The 23,370-nt window shown below is 55.6% G+C and overlaps 1 protein-coding gene across 1 annotated transcript in view; it reads left to right on the top strand.

Moving 5' to 3' along the window:
* Positions 1 to 23,370, top strand: part of PLXNA1 (plexin A1) — a 121,489-nt gene that overhangs the window by 80,655 nt on the left and 17,464 nt on the right. The window contains exons 11-23 of the mRNA XM_056336479.1: positions 2,213 to 2,309; positions 2,643 to 2,833; positions 6,306 to 6,457; positions 6,791 to 6,911; positions 7,248 to 7,384; positions 7,965 to 8,132; positions 9,030 to 9,123; positions 9,500 to 9,739; positions 9,923 to 10,066; positions 10,808 to 11,042; positions 12,479 to 12,621; positions 15,786 to 16,042; positions 20,315 to 20,381. Coding sequence (XP_056192454.1) covers positions 2,213 to 2,309; positions 2,643 to 2,833; positions 6,306 to 6,457; positions 6,791 to 6,911; positions 7,248 to 7,384; positions 7,965 to 8,132; positions 9,030 to 9,123; positions 9,500 to 9,739; positions 9,923 to 10,066; positions 10,808 to 11,042; positions 12,479 to 12,621; positions 15,786 to 16,042; positions 20,315 to 20,381 — 2,046 coding nt within the window. The remainder of the gene's footprint in view (positions 1 to 2,212; positions 2,310 to 2,642; positions 2,834 to 6,305; positions 6,458 to 6,790; positions 6,912 to 7,247; positions 7,385 to 7,964; positions 8,133 to 9,029; positions 9,124 to 9,499; positions 9,740 to 9,922; positions 10,067 to 10,807; positions 11,043 to 12,478; positions 12,622 to 15,785; positions 16,043 to 20,314; positions 20,382 to 23,370) is intronic.

Below are 23,370 nucleotides of genomic sequence, written 5' to 3'. Positions count from 1 at the left end.
CTCGTCACAGCTAAATTCTGCTTCGGCACTGCCACCGCCCTCCCCGGCACGTGCTTTCTCCTGCTGCCAGAGGATGGTTGCTGCTTGCTGCTGCAGGTCTGGCTGGCTCCTCGTCGTGGTCCTGCTGGAGATGTCATTGGGTGGGGGTAAGGTAGGGGAAGGTGAACAGATCTGGATTCTCAGCCCGGTTCTGGCTCCGTCTCCCCAGGCGTGGTGATGGGAATGTTGCTGAGAGGCTCTGTTTATAGATGGCGCGTGGTAGAGCTGTGGCTGAAGGTCCTCTGAGCAAACACCACAAGAGATGCCGTGTCTGAGAGGCTGCGTGGTGAGGGGGGTGATGAAGCTCCTTCCTGCAGAGGGGAGAGGGTGGTGGGGCTGTTGGGTGCTCAAGAAAGGATTGAGTTTGCAGTTGGATGTCTTATGCCTTCCAGTTGCTGCCTGCAGTTGGTCAGCAGCAGCCTTCCTCCTTGGGGAGGGCTGCATTTTGGGGTCCTCCGCCCTTTGAGTGGGGTGGCCCCTGGATATAAGACCACTAGCCAAAAGCTATGAAGGTCCGAGGACCAGGATCAGGCTTGGCCTCTCATTTGCACCTTGCAGGGTTGAGGGAGGGGTGCGTTGCCGTAGCCATGTCTCACATTGGGTGTGTGCCCCGTTTTGGTGCCGTGTCTGATGCTGGACTGTGGCTGATGGTGATGCCTGGTTAGGAGAGACTCAGCATGGAAGGGACCAGCTTTGATGGTGAGGCGAGAAGGACCCAAGGGTCTCTTGCTTCCCACAGCCACCTGAGCACGCTGGCTTCCTTCGTGGGCTGCATCCCTGGCTCCTGTGGAGGGGGTCGAGCAGAGGAGACTCACTGGAGTGGTGCCTGGCACTGGCAGGGACAGATGTGCTCTGTGGGGCCGCAGCTGGGGCGGTGGTGGAGGTGATGCTGAGGCCACCTCTGTCAGGTACAGCACCGGGGCTGCGGAAGGTGATGCTCAGGCTGGCTGGAGGTAGTGGCAGGGCTGCGGCCAGCCCACAGCTGGGTGAGCTGCTGCCGGCGCGGCCGCCGCTCCCTAACAAACTCCAGCAACCCATGAATCATTCATTTAATCTCTTCTGACACGCCTGTCATTTTCTCGGGCGAGGAGCGGAGAATCTCTTGCCGAAGGAGGTCATTAGCTGTCAGGGACGGTTCCAACTGCCTTCCTGCCTCTGTATCGATTAAACCTCTCCGCCTGCGTGCAGGGGCTGTGCGGGGAATATTGATGGGGTTGCCGGGACTGGGGCTCGGTGTCGAGGCAGGGGAGAGGGGTTTGGGTGGGGAGGAGGCATCGGCCAGGCTGGAAGGAGAGACGGAGGTGGGTATGTCTGGATAGCAGCAGGTGCTGGGGCCTGAGTTTGGGGTCCCCTGGAGCTGGGGGTGGGATCCCCTCGTGTCACCACCCTACATGGGAGCTTGGGGCATCAGGGTGGTGGTGCCGGTCCTGGAGTAGGGTATGGCTGATGGCTGAGCATGGTGCGGGGCTGGGAGCAGGGCAGCGGGGGGTCTGGTGCAGAGATGGTGTGTGGAGGAGAGGGATGCTTTCCTAAGATCTTTCCAAGGGCTGGGATGTCATCATGGTGGTGCCTGGCTCTGTTCCCCCGGTGGCCATGTGGCCACAGCTTAATGTCATTATGTTTTGGACGATGGGGCTCGAGGGGACCATGGGGGACATCCTCCCTCTGGGTGTCGGGGGCAGCTCTACCAAATCTGTTCCTGCCATTTGTCTAGCCTGTCCTTCCTGAGCTTTGCTAGTGATGAGCGTGATCTCAAACATCCAACTCAGCATCCCTGGAGCGGGAAGAACATAGGGGAGGGCTCGGGTGCCTGGCAGGGAGAGGTGCGTGTGTGCTGCAGAGATGCCATCTGCTTCCTTCTCTCCCAGCAGCAGCAGCTTCAGACCTTCGGGTTAATGGGTTCTGGGTCTATTTAGAAACCCTCTATTCTGCTTATTTATTTTTTTTTGCCAGTTCTGTGTACCGGTTTGCATGTGGTGTATCCAGTGCTTTGACCAACGGCTGTTAGACCTCTCTGTTCCTAGCCAGCAAGTCTGGACCAGGGCCCTGTCCCTGTCCTCTGGGCTGGTGGGAGATACCCACATAATGAGGCTGTATGCTTCTTTGTGCCCCTCACCAGCGCGTTTTGCCTCACTGGTTAACAGGCTCTGCCTCCTTCTGTTCCCTCCTGCAGTATTTCTATGAAGGGAATGACATCAGTGACCTGCCGGTCAACTTGTCCGTGGTCTGGAATGGGAACTTTGTCATCGACAACCCCCAGAACATCCAAGGTGAGTGAGGGATGGGAACAGGGTGGGAAAGAAGCCCGGTGCCCCCCCCCCCCAGCCTCCAGCCCACCCTTCTCCCCAACCTCAACCGCAGTTTGCACCAGTGCCTTAGGGAAAGGAGTGATGCTCCAGCTGCATCAATCAGGCAGGTTTCTAAACAAGGGGCTTTTCTGCAAGAAAAGCTCTGCCCCTGTGTTGAGTCCAGGGTGCTGGTGCCTCCTGCCCATGGGGTTTGTCCTACCCTGGGAGGGGGCAAGAATGGGTGTCCTCCCCAGAACCCTGTGCCCACGGACTGGGGGGGCTACGCTGACCCCCGTGCTCCTCCTGCCATTGCAGCCCACCTGTACAAGTGTTCGGCCCTGCGGGAGAGCTGCGGTCTGTGCCTTAAGGCTGACCCGCGCTTCGAGTGTGGCTGGTGCGTGTTGGAGAGGCGCTGCTCGCTGCGGCAGCACTGCCTGGCCTACGAGAGCAGCTGGATGCATGCCAGCATCGGCAACAGCCGCTGCACTGACCCCAAGATCACCAAGGTACGTGGGGACGGATGCGTGGTGGTGCCCTGTGCTGGGAGGCTGGGATGGCGATGGAGATGGGGATGGAGCTTGCTGGTGGCACCTCACAGCAGCCAAATCTCTAGTCAGTTTTTAGGACTGAGCATCTCGTCGTCACTCTCATTTCCAAGGCTAAAATCCTCTCTCCACCACCCCTATGCACTGGGCTTTTGGGATCCCAGGAAAGCTGTGGCTCCAGGTTGCTCCTCCTCATGTCATCATGCTCTCTGGGGCCAGTAGTTCATCATCATCCCCCTTCCCTGACAGCTTTTATGACCTCCACTTAATAAGACTGTGTATATTAATGTTCACATGCCTGTTGGGCCAGGCTCCAAGTGCAGGAGGGACTGGGGGGTATTTCTGCTGGATACCTTCTGTTTATCCACAGCTAGCTGGGCTTCGCTTGTGTTAATTACTGGAGTCTTAGCACTGGGTCTGATCTGTTTGGGTTTCAGTGTCTTACCTGATGGAAGCTGGAAGTGAGAGTCGTGCCTTTTCCCCACGCCTCTTGTAGGGTACCGGTGCTGCAGTGTGCTGGGTGGCAGCTGCGTGTGGAGCAGGGGGTGCCCCCCAGCTGGGCATATCTCTGCCTGCAAAGAGCCCTGCATGCAATAAATACTGCCTGCAGAGAGTTGTGTGGGGCTGGTGGAGTGTTGGCAGGAGAAGGGATCCATTCCTGGGGGAGTGGGGTTGAGCCCCAGAGCTTGCAGCCCTACAAGGACATCTGCTGTGTGGGACTACCAGGCTCCCCATCCCTGATGGCTTCCCACCATGCTCAGACTGAACTTCCCAAAGCTGGACCCCTGGGGATGGTGGGAGTGGAGACCACAGTGGCCAGGTCATGCCCGGGTCGCCCGGGTCTCGTGCTTGTATGGCCAGGGCTGCAGGCATACACACCCCCGCCGCTCACAGCAGCTTCCCAGCCGCTGACGATGGCCAGCCTCGGTAGCAGCTCTCCCAACCTGAATCATTATGAAATTCTGCAGTCAGGGCAGGTGCAGCAGGAACAGATCTGCTAGCAGGTGGGCTTGACCTTGGTGCTGCTCCGTTAGCCCCCTGGGAGCTGGTGGTCGGTGTGGATGTGCACAGCTGTTGGTGTGATGCTCCTCCAGCAGCCTGCCTGTTGTGCAGCTCTGTCCCACACCCCTGCTTGTGGGCAGGCTTGGAAATGGTCCAGAGAGCATCCTGGTGCAGAGGGGGCAGCACGGGGTGGTGGGGGAAAAGAGTCCTCTGTGATTTCAGGAGGAGTTAGAGCCTTCTTCCTGCCCAGCCCACCGGGTTGCTGTTGTCTTCGTGGATGGTGGGGCTGGGCTGGGACATGACCTTGATTCTTCAACCTTGGATTGAAGAATCACTTACCTATTGCTCAGTGGTGGGGACAACCCCCTTCCAAACCTCTTCGGGGTCCTGCCTGATGCTGGTTGTGACCCTCAGAGCAATATCCCTTTCCTCGGGAAGGGGGAACCCCTTGGCCTCAGCACCTCCTGGCCCTGCTGTGGCTGCTGGCGCTGGGGGTGAGCCCACTGCAGCCATTTGCTTGTTGATGTAAAAGTGTCCTGTGAAACCAATTAGCAGGAAAGCAGCGGTGTTTGTCAGGGCCAGGGGTTTGGAGGTGAAAGGGAGAAAGGAGAGGCTGGAGCAGCCCCTGCTCTCCTCGTCCGCTCCCTCCTCCTGCGCACCTTGTTTAGCTGTGACCTCCCTGCGCTGGGTGGCCAACAATGTAATTTCATTCCTGGGCTTATTTCTCCCCAAACGTGTGGCCCTTGTCAGCTTTCCCACAGAGCAGGAGGAATCAAACATGCCGGAGCAGCTTTTAACACTCATTTAGAAACACCAAACAAACAGCCACTTCTTGCCAGCCGCTCCGGCGGAGCTCGATTTAGGGGGAAGACCCAACCTGATGAGCTCCAACCATAATGAGCTCTGATCCTGGACTTGGGCAGGGACCGAGCTGGGTTTAGGCAAACAGTGGTTCCCTGCAGCCCCAGAGAGTGTTGTTGCCCTGTAAATTGTGAGTTGTGGCTGGAACACCAGGTGCCAGTCCTAGCTCTGATACTGTCCTGGGACAGACACATCCCACCGGATGCCTGTGTGCAGCAGGGACTGGCTGTCCCTGTTGGAGCATGCTGAAGGTGATCATCTCGGTGTGAATCTGGAGGACGGTGATTAACCCCAGAGGCGATGGCTGCTGCGGGGCTGTGCAGAAACAGCCCCTGGCTCCACGTGGTCCATCGGGGCCGGGGATGCGGACAATTGCTGTTGCTGCTGCTTGTTTCCCACCTTTCACTCATCTGCCTTTCCTCGCTGCGGGGGTGATGTCCAGGAGCGAGCCCTCTGCAGAGGAGGAGGAGGAAAAGGAGGAGAAGAGGCTGCAGCTGGCCCCAGGGTTGCAGCCGCCTAGATTTGCCAGGAATGCCAAGAGCTCACACGTGCTTGGTTGCAGCGTGAGCATGGCCACAGCTGAGCATGGCCGTAGCGTGAGCCTGTCCAGCCGCTGGGCTGAGCGCTGGCTGAGATGTCTCCTGGTGCTAAAGGGCGTCTCTGCCAGCACTGCAGGAGCACGAGCAGGGGAGGGCATCACCTGCAACAAAACAGTCCCTTTCCCTGGGTCAGGAGGCACCTTCCTCCTGGGCTGACACAGCCTGCGTTACTCTCTACCTTGCCTGCTGCCTGCAGCTGCCTTTGCCCTGCTCTGTCTGGGTGTCTCTGGGGACCCAACCCTGGCCCTGGTCCCAGCCGGGGTCGCGCAGCCCTGCCATTCATCCTGGTTAGCGCTGCAGGTGGGCGCTGGTGTAAAACTGCCTCTAATTGCCTGGTTGGAGGTAGCGGTGGGTACGTGTCTCCATGCATTCCTCATCCCGCTGCTGTCTGCCAGGCCACACCTGCTCGCTTTGTTGGGCATCATCCTGGTAAATGAGGCGTGGTGTTTGGGGTGAGGTCCTCTCCCTTCCCAGCTGACCCCGGCACAGGGTTTGCTGGCAAGAAAGAAATCCTTTCCCCCTCTGCCTGCCATGTGCAGGGACCTGATGGAGATGCTTTCTCCTTTGAGGACATCTTGGATATGGGGACCTCATCCCTGGGTACATGGGACCTGGCCAAAAGCCAGGCAGATCCATGTGCTTGCTCACTGGCCCAGCTGAGCCGTGGCTGATGCTGCCCTGTCTCCTTCCCATCGGTGTCCTTGTCACCTGTGAGGCAGCAGTGTCCAAATTCCAACCCTCTGCTTGGACACATCTGGCTTGTTCCTGGGGATGTGGCTGTCACTCAGGAGGTTTTTTCCTCTCTGTGAGCTCCTTACAGATGCGCTGGCATTTATCTATTATCGCCCTTCTGCTCCTCACTGCTTATAGGGGAGTAACATGCATCCAGTGGCTGCCCAGGCTGCAGCCTGCCTAAGCAACGTGCCCCCATGGCTCTGCTCCCGTGGCTGATGGGCCGTGCTTTCTCCTAGCTGTTCCCTGAAACTGGCCCCCGGCAAGGAGGGACCCGTCTGACCATCACCGGTGAGAACCTGGGCCTGAAGTTTGAAGATGTTCGCTGGGGTGTTCGAGTCGGCAAAGTGATGTGCATCCCCATCGAAAGCGAGTACATCAGCGCTGAGCAGTAAGTACCTGGTCAGGGGTGGGCGTGCTCCAGATCACCTCGGTGGGTTTGAGACACGGGTGCGGGTGTTCACTTGGTGTCCGTGGCTGCAGAAGACATGGAGCTGACTGGGCTGAACTGGGAGAGAAGTACCTGCTGGTTGTGGTTGTTCTGGGAGGAGCGCATAGGCTTTGGGGAAGCTTCCTCCAGGGCTGGCAGTGCCAACAGCCACCGTGTTGGTTTCTCATGAACCTGCTGGCACATGGGACCTTTCTTGAAGCTGCTCCATCCCCACCGTGCACAGGGAGCCTCTCAGTGCTAGGGCACTGAGGGTTCCTTCCCCACATCCCTTAGGATTGTGTGTGAAATTGGAGAGGCCAGCCCAAGCAAGGTCCACGAGGCACGGGTTGAAGTGTGCATCCGTGACTGCTCGCCCAACTACCGGGCCACGTCCCCCAAGAGCTTCACCTTTGTGGTAAGCCCTGTACCAGGGGCCAGGTCAAGCACTGCAGGTGGGAGGTGATGCTGGGCGGTTTTGGGTGGTTTTCTGGGTGAGTTCTGGCCCCCAAAATCAGGGGGCAGGTGGGGATGCTCTGGGCAGGCTTTGGGTTGTGTTGGTTGAATTTCTCCAAGGCTGCCACTGCTCTGCCTCACCGTGGTCCTCCCCACTGCCAGCCCTTAGCACCATGCCCTGCTGCTCTCCCACAGGTCCCTCTTCTCTGTGGCCCCATCACCTGCTCAGGATTGCTTGGGGATGCGGGTTTCAGTCCCCAACCCACCTGACACCAGGGATCCTCTTTTCTCTTGACAGACTCCCACTTTCTCCCGCGTGGTCCCAGCGCGTGGTCCTCTCTCCGGCGGCACCTGGATCGCCATCGAAGGCAACCACCTCAATGCTGGCAGCAACGTCTCTGTGACCATTGGGGGACGGCCCTGTGCTTTCTCATGGTGAGGGGCACAGAGGGTAAGGGTGGTGGAGGATGGGTGACAGACATGCCCGGAGGCAGTGGGACCCCCAGATACAGCAGCAGCAGGGAGGCCGTGCTGAGGAGCCAGGAGGGACCCCAGGATCCAAACGCCACAGGTGGCCAGAGGCATCTCCCCTGAAACCTCCGTGTGTCAGAGGCTGCAGGAAAGCCCAAAGAACAGGGATTTTTCTCTAAAAGCACAAAGCCCTGAGGCATGAAGTGGATAATTTTTAGATTAGGGATGATAATGGAGCGGCTCTTTAAATATTTTCCTCCGGTAATTACTGGTTATCAGCCCTAATCGCTGCTGTTTGCAGCAGCCGCGCGATGGGAGCGCTCAGGAGCTGCTCAGCCTTTCCTGGCTGCCTTTTGTTTCATTTCTTGGGGTGGGTTTTTTTTTTTTTTTTTTTCTTCTTCCTTTCTCTCTTCCTCCCACTCCCCGGAGCACTTTCAGAAGGGGAGACAGCTGGGGCAGGGGGCTCAGGGCAGCAGTGGCCATCCCTGGCTGACCTCGCCTGCCTCCTGCCCTGGCACTGATGGGCTGTGCATTTCTGCCTCAGGAGAAGCGCCCGTGAGATCCGGTGCAGAACCCCCCCTGGGCATGCCCCCGGCGGCTCTCCCATCCTCATCAACATCAACCGGGCAGAGCTGAGCAACCCAGAGGTGAAGTACAACTACACAGAGGACCCCACCATCCAGAAGATCGATCCTGAGTGGAGCATCAACAGGTGAGTTGTGGAGTGCTTGGGTGCTGGCAGGGAGCTTATGGGATGCATGGGGAGCTGTTTTCTGCATGGGTCCCCCCCTTCTGATGGGTACGTTCCAGTGCTGCTGCGATAGCTGCTGGGCCGTGCTCCAGAGATGTGGCGAGAGGAGCGTGAGCAATGGCTGGGTACCAGCACCCTGCTAACTCCTGGCCTGCAGTGCTCAGCCTGGCAGGGGGCAAGCGCAGAGAGCGCTTTGGATCTGCTTAATTTCAGCTTGACATTTGGCGGCGGCAAATAAAATTAAAATATTTCCCATCGGGGGATTTTTTGAAATGTTTACATATATTTTCTAAAAGGTTTCAATTGGCTGGAGAGGAGGCGAAGGAATCCATTAAGAGCTAGTGCCAAGGGAAACCTTCCCCAGGCCGTTGATGAGGAGTGAGCTCCCCAGGGGCATGGCCAAGCTCTCTGGGGCCAGGGGGCTTTTAACACCAAGCCATGGAGAAAACCTGGCAGGGCTCAGCCTGCCCTGCCACCCACTGCCTGCGTGGTGAAGGCAGTGGCAGAGAGGAGCTCCTCCTCATCGGGATGCTTTCCCATTGCGCATGCCTGGTCTCCTTTAGCTTGGGAGCTGCTTTCAGATCCCAAACCCAGACACAGGGTGGGATATTAGTGTTAATTAGCAGGTTTTACATCTCTCGTTGGCCACTGGGTCAACTGAGATGATTTGGCAGTGGTACATGCCAGATCCTGCCAGTCCTAGTGACATCTGGGTGGGATGAGAAGTCCCTGGGGCACTGTGGTTCGCCTAGGTTGGGGCAGATGGGCATCTGACTGGGGAGGATGGGTGCTTCCCTCCCAGCGGTGGGGACCCAGCACCAAGCTGTCTTTCCTAACCTGTTGTCTCCATGTCACTAGCGGCGGGACGCTGCTGACTGTGACCGGCACCAACCTGGCCACCATCAAAGAGCCGAAGATCCGGGCCAAGTACAGCAGCTCTGAAAGGGAGAACGTAAGTGGTGCTGGCTGGGGCTGGGGGCAGGGCTCAAGGAGGAGGGATGCTGTCCCTCTGCAGTGCAGGGCAGAAGGCGCTTTCCTTGCCCGTCAGGTGTGATGGCGTGGAAGGGCTGAAGTCCAGAGGCTGCCACCCAAAGAGAGGCACTGATCAACCTGCAGAGCCTCTGGCCAGGTGCTGCCCGGAGAGGGCTGATATCTGAGTGTGCAAAACTGATGAGAGGTTTATGGGATGTCTGCGGGATAGTGACAGAAAGAGCCTGTGCCTAGCGAGCTCAGTGTCCAGAGCCGCTGCTTGCAAGAGATCCTTCTGGGGTCCAATCCTGACCTCCCTGTCAGGAGCTAGGTCTGACCTTGGTCCATGCTTCCTGCAGAACTGCACCGTCTACAACGACACCACCATGGTGTGCTACGCGCCCTCCATTGACAACCCTGTGCGGAGCCCTCCGGAGGTCGGTGACCGCCCGGATGAGATTGGCTTCGTCATGGATAACGTCCAGGCCCTGCTGATCATCAACACCACCAACTTCGTCTACTACCCAGACCCTGTCTTTGAGCCGCTGAGCCCCACAGGGATGCTGGAGCTGAAGCCCAGCTCTCCCCTCATCCTCAAGGTAAGGCGCTGGTGCCTGCGGGCGGAGGGCTAGCCACGTGTTCCTTTGTGGAGGTGGCTTTTTGTCTCTCCTGGGGTAAAGTCCTGCACTGTGAGAGCATGAGTTGGCTTTGTGTGGGTTTTTTTTTTTTAAGCGTTCCCCATTGCACGAGAACTGACAGTCTTGTTTCTTGTTCCCTCAAAGGGCAGGAACCTGCTCCCACCAGCTGCTGGCAACTCCCGCCTGAACTACACAGTGCTGATCGGAGATACTCCCTGCATCCTGACCGTCTCTGAGACCCAGCTCCTCTGCGAGTCCCCCAACCTCACCGGCCAGCACAAAGTCACGGTAAGTACTGACACCGGTGCCTTTGCTTCTTGTGTCCCGTGTGTCACAGAGATTCAGTCTTTATCCTGGCACCGGCCCTGCTGCATGCTGATCCTTGGATGAGGAGTGGATAGTTGTTGCACGTGCAGGAGCATCCTCAGGAGCCATCTTCCTGTGCTCCCTGGGCATTACTCTCCCTAATTACACCTTTGGTAGGACCAAATACTTTGTCCCCTCCCCAGCACGCTCAGCCAGGCATTCCTGTGCCCTGGGTGGCCCTGGCTGACCCTGCCAACAAACTCCTTCCCCGCTGGATGCCAAGGCGCAGCCTGTGCCAAGGCCAGGGCGGCGGGGTCCCACCCCTTCCCCCTGATGCTGGCTCATGCCATGAGGAAGGCTTCTTTGTGGGGTTGTAGCACAGCAGTGCTCATGCTTCAGGACCCTGCCAGGTTGAAAGGGACCCAGCATGGTCCCCCCCAGACTCCCCACCCATGGGGGAACTCGCTTCACATCCCATCTGTTCTTGTAATGTTGTCTGAATGAGACATCAAACTCTCTGCCCACTCCGCACACGTGCTGGCAGCGTGTGTCCTGCATCTCATTAAAGTGTGCTGCACTGCTCCGGACCAGTCCTTACCCATCCCTGCATTTTTCCACATCCGTCATCCCCCTGTTCCCAGCACAGTGGGCACGGTGGGGAGGGCTGCCCTGGGCGCATGCCCCCTGATGCCAGGTCCGTTTTTTTCCCCCACCACGGTGCAGATCAAGGCTGGAGGGTTCGAGTTCTCCCCAGGGACGCTGCAGATCTACTCGGACAGCCTGCTCACCCTGCCTGCCATCATTGGGATTGGTGGTGGGGGTGGTCTGCTCCTCCTCATCATCATCATTGTCCTCATCGCCTACAAGCGCAAGTCTCGGGATGCCGACCGGACCCTGAAACGCCTCCAGCTGCAGATGGACAACCTGGAGTCTCGGGTGGCCCTGGAGTGCAAAGAGGGTGAGGGATCCCTGTGCTGTTAATGGTGGGGGTCTTGGAGGGTCTCGAACCATCCTGAGGCTCAGTGTACTCCTACTCTTTCCCCACTGCCTTCCAGAGAGGGAATAGGAATGGGCAAAGCTGCTTTATCAGAGGAAATGAACTCATTTTGGGTGGGATTTGGGGATTTTTCCAGTTAAGGAATTCCCCTCTGTTTCTCCAAATGGGAGAAAAGAAAGTAAGGAGGGTAGGGAGGGCTGCCTGTGAACGGGCAGTCGGTCTCTCATTACGTGATGGAGGGATACTGTGAAATTGGACAGAATTCCTTGTATGATCCTGCTGATAAAACCTAATTGCCCATTATCCCCCTGAGCTGGCTCCCAAGGCCCTGACCCTGCCAGCCAAAGCCACAACCAGCCCGGGTGCTGTGGCTGGAGCAGGCACTGAAAATGAGCTAATAAAAAGGGGAAAGAAAAAAGCCCCTTTGCTCCCCCAAATCCCCCCCACATCCTCATCCCTACACATGCCTGCGGATGGCACTGGTGACAGGGAGAGGGGAGGGAGCTGGTGGAGGGGATGGTGTCTTGTCTCCCACAGCTGGCAGATAAAAGGATCTGCTTTTAATTAAAAGGCACAATCTCTTCCCTGCCTTTTCTCTTTTCTAGTCCCACTAGTTACAGATAAGATAGCACGCCTTTCAAGCTGACGGTTTGTTTTTTCTCATCAGGCTGACGAGCCTGCAGTCCTCTGCCTGGCTTTCGGCTCCCTTTAAAGTGCCGTTAATTTGATTTTTCTGAGGGTTTTCTCCCCCCCACCCCAACCCCTTTCCCTGGTGCATCTCCAGGACTCCTCTCCCGTCAGCTTTTACCTGTAGGTGCAATTAAAGGTTCAAGATACACACACACACACACACACACACACACCCCACCACCCCCACCCCCCACCACCCCCACCCTGTGCCCTCTCCCCCCAGCATCATGTTCCCCTGGGAATCAGGGCTGCCTCTGCTTGGATCAGGAGGTGCCAGGGTGGGTGGGTGTGTTCAGGCTTCTCTAGAGTAGTATTTAGGTCAAAAAGAAATCAGGACATTCTTGTGGTTTAGGCTTACTGTTTCCCCCAGAAGCTCTGGCTTTGTTCAGGCCTTGCTGTTCCCTGTGGCCGCCAGCATCCCTGGGAGGCTGTCAGTGCTGGGGGGGGGCTGATTTGAGCCCCCTGGGACCTGGTGGTCCTGTTCCCAAATCTGTCACTAGATTTATTCTGGGGAAGTCATCCACACCCTCCGAAGCTCAGTTTCTCCATCTGTGAGATGGGGAGGGTGATCACAGCCTGATGGGGGGAGGGATGCGGAGCTGATTCATGCTGGGTGGGGGAACACCCGTGGGGTGCTGGGGGGTACGGCAGAGGCTGGGTGCCAGGACTCTGGTATATGTTGCTTAATTTTGGTTTTCCCACCCCAGCCTTCGCTGAGCTGCAGACTGACATTAATGAGCTGACCAACGACCTGGATGGGGCTGGCATCCCCTTTCTGGATTACCGCACCTACGCCATGCGAGTTCTCTTCCCAGGGATAGAAGACCATCCCGTGCTGAAGGAGATGGAGGTGTGGTTCTGTCTGTCTCTGTAGTGTTTCGCGCTGGGGATGTGCCCCTGCACAAACCCCTGTGCCCCAGGCATCGGGCTGGAGGGATGCTCTGGTTGATGCTGGCCTGGTGTGGTACAGCAAAGAGCATCTTGCTGGGCAGCAGTCGGCGCGAATGCGGACCGGCTGCCGAATGGTTACTGTGCTCTCTGACATTAATGTCAATATTTATATTAATATCATTGCTGCTGTAATTTTCTACAGCACTTGCTTTATCCAATTGGGTTTGTTTGATGCCTGACCGGCCGCTCATTTCTAGCAGGCTTGTCCAACATCGCCTGCTTGCTTGGCTCCATTTCCCCATGCAGAACCCATCCTTGGCATCCTTCCCCTGCTCCCCAAACCAGCTCCCTCTCCTCTCCCGGCCTCCCCACCTCTGTTTAATTTAGTGCGTGCAATTGCACAGCAATTGGCTTCTCGTTTGCTGGGCTGCTGAGGCCGCTCTTGATTAGAGAAAGGGGGGGGTGACCTTAGCTTCCCCTCACTGCTGACCCAGCACAGTAATTAATGTCGACGTGGGCTTCACAATGTGTTTAGGAGGAGTAATTGGCCCTGGTGCAAGATGCACGGTCACTAATTACAACACAACAGGCTCTTACCAACTGCAAGTGCACGTGCTGGTGTTGTACACCAGCATGGCTACAGCACGGGGCCCTGGCCCTCTGCCTGCTCCGTGGTCCCTAATCCCAGCTCCGCAGGGCGGTGGGGACCTGTTTCCATGGATTTCCCCTTGCAGCTCGGGTTTCCGGATGCTCAGAGCTGCAGCAGGCTCCAGCGAGCCCTCCCTGGGGCACAGCCCTTCCTGCCTTTGCAAAGCCTGGCTCTCCTCTCGCCTCTGCTCTTGCTCTTAAGGATTTTCCCTAAAGAAAGAGGGGTGAAAAGGGTATCAAAAAGGGTATCAGAGGAGGAATTTTGCATTGGCTGCAGTGGGCTGGGTGGGAGTTCGTCCACTTCCAGCTTTTAATTCAAAACATCCCACTTCAGACAGAACACCAGCTCAGCCTGGCCTGGGAAACAAGGGGTTAAAGTTTCAAAGGAGCAAAAAAAAATTAATAAAAAAATCCCCAAAAGAGATTAAATAAAGCAACTACAGTTGTGTAAGCTTCATATAATTTAATCAGGTTTGCTTTTATTTGTCTCTTTTCTCAGAGTGTAACATTAGCTATTGCAAGTGACGGGAAGGAAATGGCACTTGCTCACGCACACGCTAATCTGCAGCGAGCGTTGGGCTGTCGGTACCAGCTCCCTTTCACTTTAGATTTTGGGGGAGCGGTTTGTTGCTTTGTGCGAATTTAAGCCTGATTAAATATTTAATTCAGTATTGTTCATTTATTTCTGCTAATGATCAGCAAGTTGTACGCGGGGGCCCAGGGAGGTGACAGGCATGTGGGGGGCTAAGGCATGGCCGTGCTGCTTGTGATGGGGATTTCGTGTCCTCTTGTGCTCCCTGCCAAGGCTCCAGTGGGATGGTCACTGTTGGGCAGGATCCATTTCCCATCTTAACGAGATCCTGTTGCTCTGCTAAAGGGAGAAAGCCTCTTGTCCTGTGGTCTCCTTTGCCTGGTCTTGGCTGCAAAAGCACCAGCAACGTGCAGGGGTGGGGATACATCATGTCTCCCTCTGCCCCAGTTTTACTGGTGGGTCTCCAGCACAGCCACTGTGCTCTAGCCAGCTCTTGGGTCTTCCCATGCTGAGGAATCAACTGGCATCTCTGCATCCACGCAGGGAGCAGCTGATGCTGCTGAACCTCGGGCATCTGCCTGAGTTACCAGCATCATTGCATTGAGGTCCCCATGTAGTCTGGAGGGGGGGGACTCTGGGAAAACATAATGTAAAGCATTTCTGTTCCTAGCAGGACATTATCCTCTGACCTGCAGTAAGGGAAACTGAGCCACGTGCTTGCTTGCGTGGTGTCCATGAGAGGAACCCCGAGGATGGGGGCAGAGACTTTGTCACTGTCCCATCACCCTTCTGGGATGCTCTGGGGCAGGCATTCCCACCCACCTGGGTAACGAGGGTGACAGTGACACATGGGAACTTGTATTGCAGAATTGACAAGGACTGGGTAGAAAATGAGGTTTTTGTCCAGTGGGAAAGAGTATTTTGGAGGAGGAAGTTACAACTGCAAGGAATTTCACTGAAGAGTGCTGATCCAAAGTTTTGATTGAAGTGAAATGATTTGATGTGTCAAAACCCTGTTCTTCATTTTGAGCTGGTGTTTTGAAATGAAAAGTGTTGTTTTGTCTCCAAATATCGACGTGAAATGAAATTTTTCACTTATTCTACCAATCAGGAAGGAGGGGGGAAAAATAAATAAAATAAAATGGATGTTTTACCACAGCAAAGCTTTTATTCAGAGGAAAACATCTTTTCCAATGAGAAAAATGTTGTTGTAAAAATGTTCATTTCTGAGGTTAGGGCTGATCAGAGCTGGGCTGATGATGGCAGTGCAGGGGTGAAAGCATCCCAGCCTAATCCATGCGGGATCCTATGTGGCCAAGTATGCCCAGGAATACACCTTCATATATCTCAAGAGGAAAAGGAATATTTCAGGCTGTGTCTGGAGTGGTGCAGAGCCAGGTTTCTGCTGTTTGCTTCTCTGTCTGAAAACCAGCCCCCCAAAACCAGGCGGGTTTGCTGCTGGCGGAGCTCAGGGTTGTGGCTTTATTTGCTTTCTGTGCAATACCCAGAGCATGTGTTGCAGTGACTTGGGTGGGAATCAAGCTGCTTGTTAGCTGAGATTGAAAGTTAGAATTTGTGTGTATGTTTGGGAGAGAAAGAGTGTTTGTTTACAGGAGGGAAGTGTGTGTATGTGCCTGCACACACGTGGGAGAGAGTCTTTGTACGGGAGCGTGTGTGTATGTATATACATATATATACATCACTGTGTTAACCTAATGCTGGGATATTACCAACTAGATAATACTTCTAGAGGGTGCTGAGGCTGATCACCGAAGAGGAAGCTTGGTAGTATGGAGAGAGCAAATGCAGCTGCTTTTTGACCCTTTTTCATCCTTTCCTCTCAGGGGATGAGGGTGAATCCAGGGTCTTGTGCAGCCCAGCCACCTTCTTCTTGTCGCCCCTCCCCCTTGTGCCCATCTCTCAGCTTTGCTCTATCCTTGCAGGTTCAGGCAAATGTGGAGAAGTCCTTGACTCTCTTTGGGCAGCTCCTGAACAAGAAGCACTTCTTGCTAACATTCATCCGCACTCTGGAGGCTCAGCGGAGCTTCTCCATGCGGGATCGTGGCAACGTGGCCTCCCTCATCATGACAGCGCTGCAGGGTGAGATGGAGTATGCCACAGGTGTGCTGAAGCAGCTCCTCTCCGATCTCATCGAGAAGAACCTGGAAAGTAAGAACCATCCCAAGCTGCTCTTGCGGAGGTGAGTGACCATCCGAGATGTTGGAGCTGTGGGACAGTGCCCAGGCTCTTCTAAGCATGTGGACAGGAGCCAGTGTCCTTCAGGGATGCCATCAGTGATGGCTTTGGTGTCAGCTTGTGGCAGTGTTGGCATAGGGTCTGTGGCCAACTTCCTTGCCTGTCTGTGTGCAAGTGTGAGAGGGATGTAAGACCACCTGGACCCACGAAGTCAGGAGTCGCCCATGGGCTGTTCTCACTCTGGTTTGGCCCTTGTGCGTTCCTGTTGTCTGGGAAGCAGGGAGCAAGATGCCGCCAGCTGCACAGACTCGTGCCGGGAGGATGCACTCTGGTGTCAAGCGCTGTTGCATGTTGCCACAGTGATGCTCCCACTTGCCTTCCCTTCGCCAGGTGACCAGGCAGTCCCCCGCACCTCTCAGCATGTGGGGCAGCTCTTGCCTGGCAGCTGCCTTGCTACATGGGTGCCTCTGCGGCTGGCAGCAGGCAAGAGTCCTCCTTTTCCCACTGCCTCTTCGGGGCTTGCCCACCTTGCCAGGCACATGGAGGTTTTCCTGGGAAAGCCAAGCGGATCTTCACAAGCTGGGAGTCTCGCCGGGGCCAGGGGGAAGCGCAGGCAGGAGGCAGCCTGCCAAGCCCTGCCGTGAGTCTGCCTGGCCCATCAATATTTAACGATAGCTCTGAGCTCTCCTTCATCACGGACTGATGAATATTGAAAGATACACCAAGTGCTGAACAAAAACAATTAATAAGCTCCACCAACCCAGCTCGAGGGCCTCTGTGCCATCTTCTCCCATCACACGCTTTGCCGTGCCTCCCCACCTCTGCCTCCCCCAGCCCGCTGCCACCAGCCTCCCGCGGAGATGCAGGGATGGCTGAGAGCCATGGGACTGGCATGTCACCAGAAAGGCTCAAGAAAACCAAACCATATTTCAGACGTCAACCAACGTGCGTGCCGTGCCCAGACCAGTCAAAGCCTTTTGGGCTTTGTGTGCCTGGCCCTGGGAAGATGCCTGGAGAAGACACAGATGTGAGCTGGTCCAAGTTAGATCTCTGCTACCTTCCCTTGGCCAGTCTCTCTAAGCACATTGCTTTCTTACTCTCTGCTTCATTTATCACATTACAAGGGTGCCCTTAATTTTTCAGAGCACCTAATTAGCAAAGTGCCAGGGACGGGGTGCAGTGCAGAGCTGTGGCTGGCTGGGAAAGGGATGGGTCTTGGAGGTGCCAAGCCCTGTCCCCCATCCCTGTTCCCTGAGTGCATCCTTAGGCTCTGCCCTTCTTATCGTCCCTCCATGACATCAAGTTCCACTGAAATATTTAAACTGTATTTCCATCTCCTGAAGTAAATCAATAAAATATAAATAAAAGGCGGTGTGGGGAGGCCGGCAGCTGCAGTGGCGGAGCCGTGGGAGCAGCACAGGGGCAGAGCCCAGCCTCCACGAGCGTGGAGGGAGCCAGCAGCCCCAGGACCATCGGTCCCCAGCCGTGGAGCTCGAGGACCCGTTGCAGGTGGAGCTGCAGGAGGCTTAGGAGAGGGGCGAGGTCCCCTGGCTGGTACCTTGCTTGTGCCTCCCTGAGCAGTGCTTCTGTGATTCTATGATATTTAACAAAAATACTTTGTTCTCCCTGCAACTGCAGCACAGAGCAACCGGTGCTGAGGGCTGTGCTGCTTTATCCTTTTGATTAGCTCTGCTCTTGGGTGTGAGAGTGTGCTTACCACCCAGGGCAGCTGGATTAACATCGATCTAACTGGATAGAGCTATTATTTATTTATTTTGTTATTGGATAATCTCCCCATTGCTGTGGCATCTGGCTCTATCGTGGATAAAGACAAATATCCACCAGAGCCTGGGTGGTGGCACTTCAGATGAGTGTTACAGGCTTGTCAGCAAAGAACCTGGTCTGGGGCTGGGGAGGGTGTCTGCCAAACAGCTTCAGACCACCCCTCCTTTGGCTTTCTCCCCACAACCCTTCTCTTCTCCCTTTTTTCTTCCCCTTGATGGATTAATCTTTCTCATGGGTGCAGGAAGGCTTCTCTCCCCTGGAGGCTCAGGTATTATTGTTCCCTAATGGCTTAAGGACAGCTGTACTATTCCAGGGAGGGCAAAAAGGGCTAAGCCCCATTAGGATGAGGGAAAGCCTTGGAAGGGACCATACGACCCTGAGTCAGCTTGAATAAACTCTGGGAAAGTGGATTTCCTAAACCCACCATCTGGCCATTGGGAACCGCTCCTGGCCCATCTGCTGGGCATGGCATTGGGCAGTGGGACTCCTTCTAGTGGCTCTGAGGTTCGGGTTCCTTCTGGGTTTTGTTTCTTGAGTCAATACGTTTGTATCCATTCCCCTGCTGCAACAGGAGTGCAGCCATGTCCCTGAGGTTATTCGTATTGCTTGTGCTTTCAGGAGCATCTGTGTTCGCAAGTGGCTGATCCGATGATTAATGGTTGGATAAGCTGAAGAAGCCTAACCAGAGAGGGTCGAGGGGCTGGCTGGCATTTTTACTTTAAAAATAATGGATGTGTTAAGGGGAATTTTAATCTTACAGCAGTGAGACTAGGCTGTGGTGCAGAGACAGGCGTGTTAAGTTGCCCTTGTAGTGCTGCCTGGTTCAGCCAGGTCATGTGTTGCCCTCAGCTCCCTTCGTGCCAGGCTGTCCCTCTCCTCTGCTGGTGCAGCATGTCCTGCCTGCCATACAAGCATCCCAAGGTTCCCACATTCTGTTTGGACCCACCATATCTTACCCCCATCCTGTGGGATCCTGCTCTCCCTCGTGCACATGCTGCATGGTGATGGTCCCAAATAGACACAGGCGAATCCCGTGGACCTTCCCTGCCATGCTGCTTTGGAGCATGTGGCATCTGGATTTGAACCATGCATGAACTAGGGGAAATATGTAGGTTTTCTCAAGGGAGTTTTTACTGCTTCTTTCAACTGCATCTCCAAAAGCTGAGAGGCATGACTTGATTTTTAAACTCCTTTTGGAGCAGGCGGTTGCAGCTTTGTACACCGCAAGCTCCTACATCGCCAGCCTGCTCTGAGGAGACACGCAGAGACCTGGGATTTCCACCGTGCAGGCAGGGAAGGGTTAAATCCTAAGCCTGGCACAGCGTCTTTGCACAGTGCTCCAAAGGTGCCTGGAAAACACGTTAAGCTTCCAGCCACTGCTTTTACTCCTTCCTCCTTTAATCCCCTTGTTTTCAGCTGAATTAGTACTGGGGATAAGTTTGACCAAAACCATATGGGGATTGAAGTCTCCAGACATAAATCCAGTGGTGGCTTTAATCAAGGCCGTGTCCCAGAGGACTGGTGCCCTCTCTGTGTTGCAGGGCTCTGCATCCCTGCCCAAGAGCCACCCAGATGCCGGCCCAAGGGCAGGGGCATGGAGGGAAGCAAGGGTGCAGAGCAAGGGTGGCCTCCTAAAGCTTCACCATCACCACTGCTGAGTGCCAAACCCCAGGCGTCCTCCTGAGCAGACCTGGCACAGGCTGCTGGGGAAAACTCTCTTTACCCCTGCAGTATTGATGGTTCTGCTGTGGGTCCTGGGCTTTGGGGCTGTAGAGATCAAGGGCTACTTTGGGGGTTGCAGGGAAAGTCCCATGTCACTCAGTACTGGTGGGGCTGTGTCAGGGCAATAGTGGTACTGAGTGCATTGCAGGAGCAGAAGTCAGCAGCAGCTTCCAGGTGGGGAGAGGGGCTTCCAGCTAATCCAGGCACACGGTGATGTGGGAGGAATTGCTCCTGTTGTGGGAAAGTGGGTCAGGATCTGCCTTGGCCTTGCAACCTCAGCTCTTCTCTTCAGGTTGTGCTTTAACTGGGGAGCACGAGGTAGGTTTGGTGACATTTTTCCTGGCTTGGGTTTCTCATGCGGTCCTCCTGTGGAGGGAGCTGCCTGGTTCCGGTGGGACACGATGGAAGAAACAAACTTCATTGAAGTAGAAAGTACCAGAAAGAAGCAGAAAGCTGGTCATCCCCTGGGTGAGACTTCCCATGGGACAAGGTTGTGCTCAGCTCTCTCTGGTTCTCCAAATACACTAGAGACCAATTTGCTTCTCCCTCCTGGGGGGTTGCTGTGGCTCAGCCTTGCAGATGGGCAGGCTTTCCCACTAGAGCTTTGCCTGTCTGCTTGTGCCCCTTTGCTTCGAGGCTCCTGCCTTTCCAGACAAAACCTTTTAAAGCCAAAAATAATTTAGCCACAGTCCAAGGCTGAGGTGGCGAGGGGTGAGATAAGAGACCTTTAATATCCTCTGCTGACAGCTTTGCTCTGCCTTCCCTACAGAACGGAGTCAGTGGCAGAGAAGATGCTGACGAATTGGTTCACGTTTCTGCTGTACAAGTTTCTGAAGGTGAGTTTGGGAAGGGGTGGCACCCCCCCCACCCACCCCCCCCGTGGCCCTTGCAGGGACAGGCAGCGTGGTACCCAAAGCCTGGGCTGAGCACTGCTGCCCTCTCCCAGAGCAGAGAGCGCTTCCCAGGCCTCCGTTCCCATCCCGGCTTTCTGAGATGTGATTAGTGATTCTGGGTCTCCTTTTGGGGAAATAGCTGTGACTGAGAAATGAAATCCAGACTGGGATTGCTTCATGCGTAGTGAGTTTGAGATCTTTTTAAAAACGGTGCCCAGGGAAAGAATAAATCTGAAGCAGCTCAGCTGAGTCTTGAATCCCTTCGGAGTGGTCTCCATTCCTCCCTCCTTGCCTCTGCTTGTGCAGCTCAGGCGGAAAGAGCCCTGGGAAGTGGTCCTTCTGTAGACGTCACTCTGATCGGAGGATATTTCTGCCTGTTTGAGCTGTAGTTTGATGTGCTGCACTCGTCATGTGCTGCTGCTGCTTTTCCTTCATCTCTTTGACACTCCATGGTCCGTCATGCTCCATGGCAGGGGAGTCATTTCCCCCAGGCATCTCTACTTCTGCTGTTGTTTCCCCTCCTTCTGGAGGGGATGCCCCAGTGGGGATGGATGCCCCGTGGGGCCTGTTGGCAGCCAGGGACACAGCTCCCTCCACCACGTGTGCACGAGGGTGTAGACCCTGTTAGCTTGAATTCACATTTTTCCCAGTTCTACCAGGTTAACGGAAGAGGATGCCAAAGCCTAAGGGCTGTTTTTACCACTGGTTCATCCAACCCATATTGAGAACATTTATGCCATCTGCACTGGTGCTTTTACCCGCTAGAGCCGCACCAGTGGCCATGGGGGTTGCACAGCTGGAGCTCCAGGCTGTGGACCCCCGGCTTGGTCCTGCTGCTGCTTTGGGATGACACCAGTGGGGTGAATGGTGCCTGCGGTCCTGCCTCTGGTTTGTCAGTCAGCAGAGTTGTTTCTTGGGATCCTGCCTGGCGTCAGCGCAGCGAGGCTGGGTGGCACGCAGCCGTTTTTGTGGAATTTCATCCCTCATTAAGATAAAGAGAGTTTGAACCATTTCCAGCCAAGAGATGAGAGCGAGCAGGAGTCTGTGCAGAACTCAAGTGATCGTCAACGAGAGGTGATTTATAATATCACTTACATGCACTTGGCTTTTTGCCTCTGTCGAGGGATAGCCTGTATCTATAAAAATCTAGCTGTAGCGTGGAGTGTAGATTGCTTTCCAGGGGTGGGAGAGGAGAAAAGCTGTGCTGGTCACGGGGAGATGTCAAACCTCCTGCTGCCTCTTCATGCCAGGGCTTTGCTCAGTGGGGGCCACCCTCCGCCCCTGCAGCAGCAGTGCCTGGTGGGATCGGGTAGGACACGGTCCGACGGCTCTTTGGGCTCTGCAGGGGGACAGGGAAGAGCAGCTCTTGCTGTGGATAAACTCCCTCAGGGCTCCTTGAAGTGGACACGGTTGGACTTGGGCTGAGCAAAGCGCAGTGCGCAGCCTTTGAACACCCACAGCAGTGTTTGGGGATGTTGCGTTCATGTATGTGACTTGATGTCCTTGGCCTGTCCCTAATTGGGCTGGGCCATGTGGGCAGGTGACAGGGGCACGTTCACCTTGTTCAGAAGCTGCTTTGGATCAGCTCATGTGCCACCACTGTCCTGCATCTGTCTTCGTACAGCCCTGTCCCCCTTCGGAGAGGCGTCCAGGCGCATCACCCGTGCGGGGCAGGTCTGAGGGTGAGGAATGGCATGGGAGAGAGATGTGAGGATGGGACCAGGGCAATGCCTTTTTATAAAGTCCTTGACTACGCCATGGCTCTGGTGTGGGAAAACGCCTCTGGTCTCTGAGTGGTAGCAGCAGGAGAGAGAAGTCTGATTTAGATGCACCATTACAGGAGGAACATATGTGGAGGGCCTGGATAAACCCGCTGGCTGTGAGATTTGTTACGCTGGGGATCATCTCCCTGGGGAAGTGACTGAAACTACATTGCTTGGGTCACTTGAATTAGACTGGAAGACTTGAGGCTGTGCTCCTGCTTCTCCTGGATAGGTCCCACCAGAGGAGACCCATGGGGCTGGTTCCACCTGCCTCCCAGCAGTGAGGATCACAGGTGGCATCAAAAGCAGGAGAAACCCGTAGAGTAGACAGAGAGGTATCACAGCAGACAGTTTGCCAGCAGGGAAACTGCACCAAACCGTGGTAATTGTGCACGTAAATGAGGCAGGCAGATGTGTGCCCAGCTGCCAGATCGGCTCTCAGCAAACCTGCCCAGAGCAGGGCCGGGTGGTTGGCATCGCATGGCCACGATGTGCTGGGGCAAGGGATGGGGACAGGGGCAGGACAGCCGCCCCCGCCCAGGGCCAGCAGCACGGGGAGCCATCGCGGGCTGGCGCTTTCACAGAGACCCTGTAGTAGCATTTATCAGACTCTTAATGAGACACCCTGGGGAAACGGAGAGGGATAAATCGAGACAAGTGCTGAAAAATGCACAATATTAGGTGCCTGATGAACTAGATCTAGTCAATAAGACAGTTTGAGCGTTCGCTGGCTTGCCTCAGCCTGCTCCTGAGGTACCAGTGCGTGCGTGTAGGAGGGTGTTTGCAGCTGGCCTCCTCCAGCTCGGCTCGCACGGATACCACCCCCTGCAAAGCCCCCCTCCCTCAGGCCCCCAGCAATGAGCAAACTGCGTCAGGGCTGGCAGCGGGGGACATGGCTGCGTATGGGCAGCAGGCTGCCCTCCATCAACCTGAGGGGCCGCTCGGCCCTATCTCAGCTGTCCCCTCCTGTATCCCACCCAATGGAGGCCATATCGGTGCAACTACCCAGTGCTGCTTTCTATGGTCCCTGTTCGTTTTGTTGGTGTCTGTCAGGGAAGAGCCCTAAACTGTCCTCATCTGTAGTGGCTCCGGGAGCTGTGACCCACGGCAGCATCGTGGCTCCAGTCCCTAAGAGCCACTGGGGACAGTGAGGCTGGGAGTGAGATTTT

The sequence above is a fragment of the Falco biarmicus genome, chromosome 4, assembly GCF_023638135.1.
Source record: "Falco biarmicus isolate bFalBia1 chromosome 4, bFalBia1.pri, whole genome shotgun sequence".
In the NCBI taxonomy this organism is placed as follows: Eukaryota; Metazoa; Chordata; class Aves; order Falconiformes; family Falconidae; genus Falco; species Falco biarmicus.
Note: the sequence above shows the minus strand (reverse complement) of the source record. Positions and strands in the feature narration are given on the sequence as shown.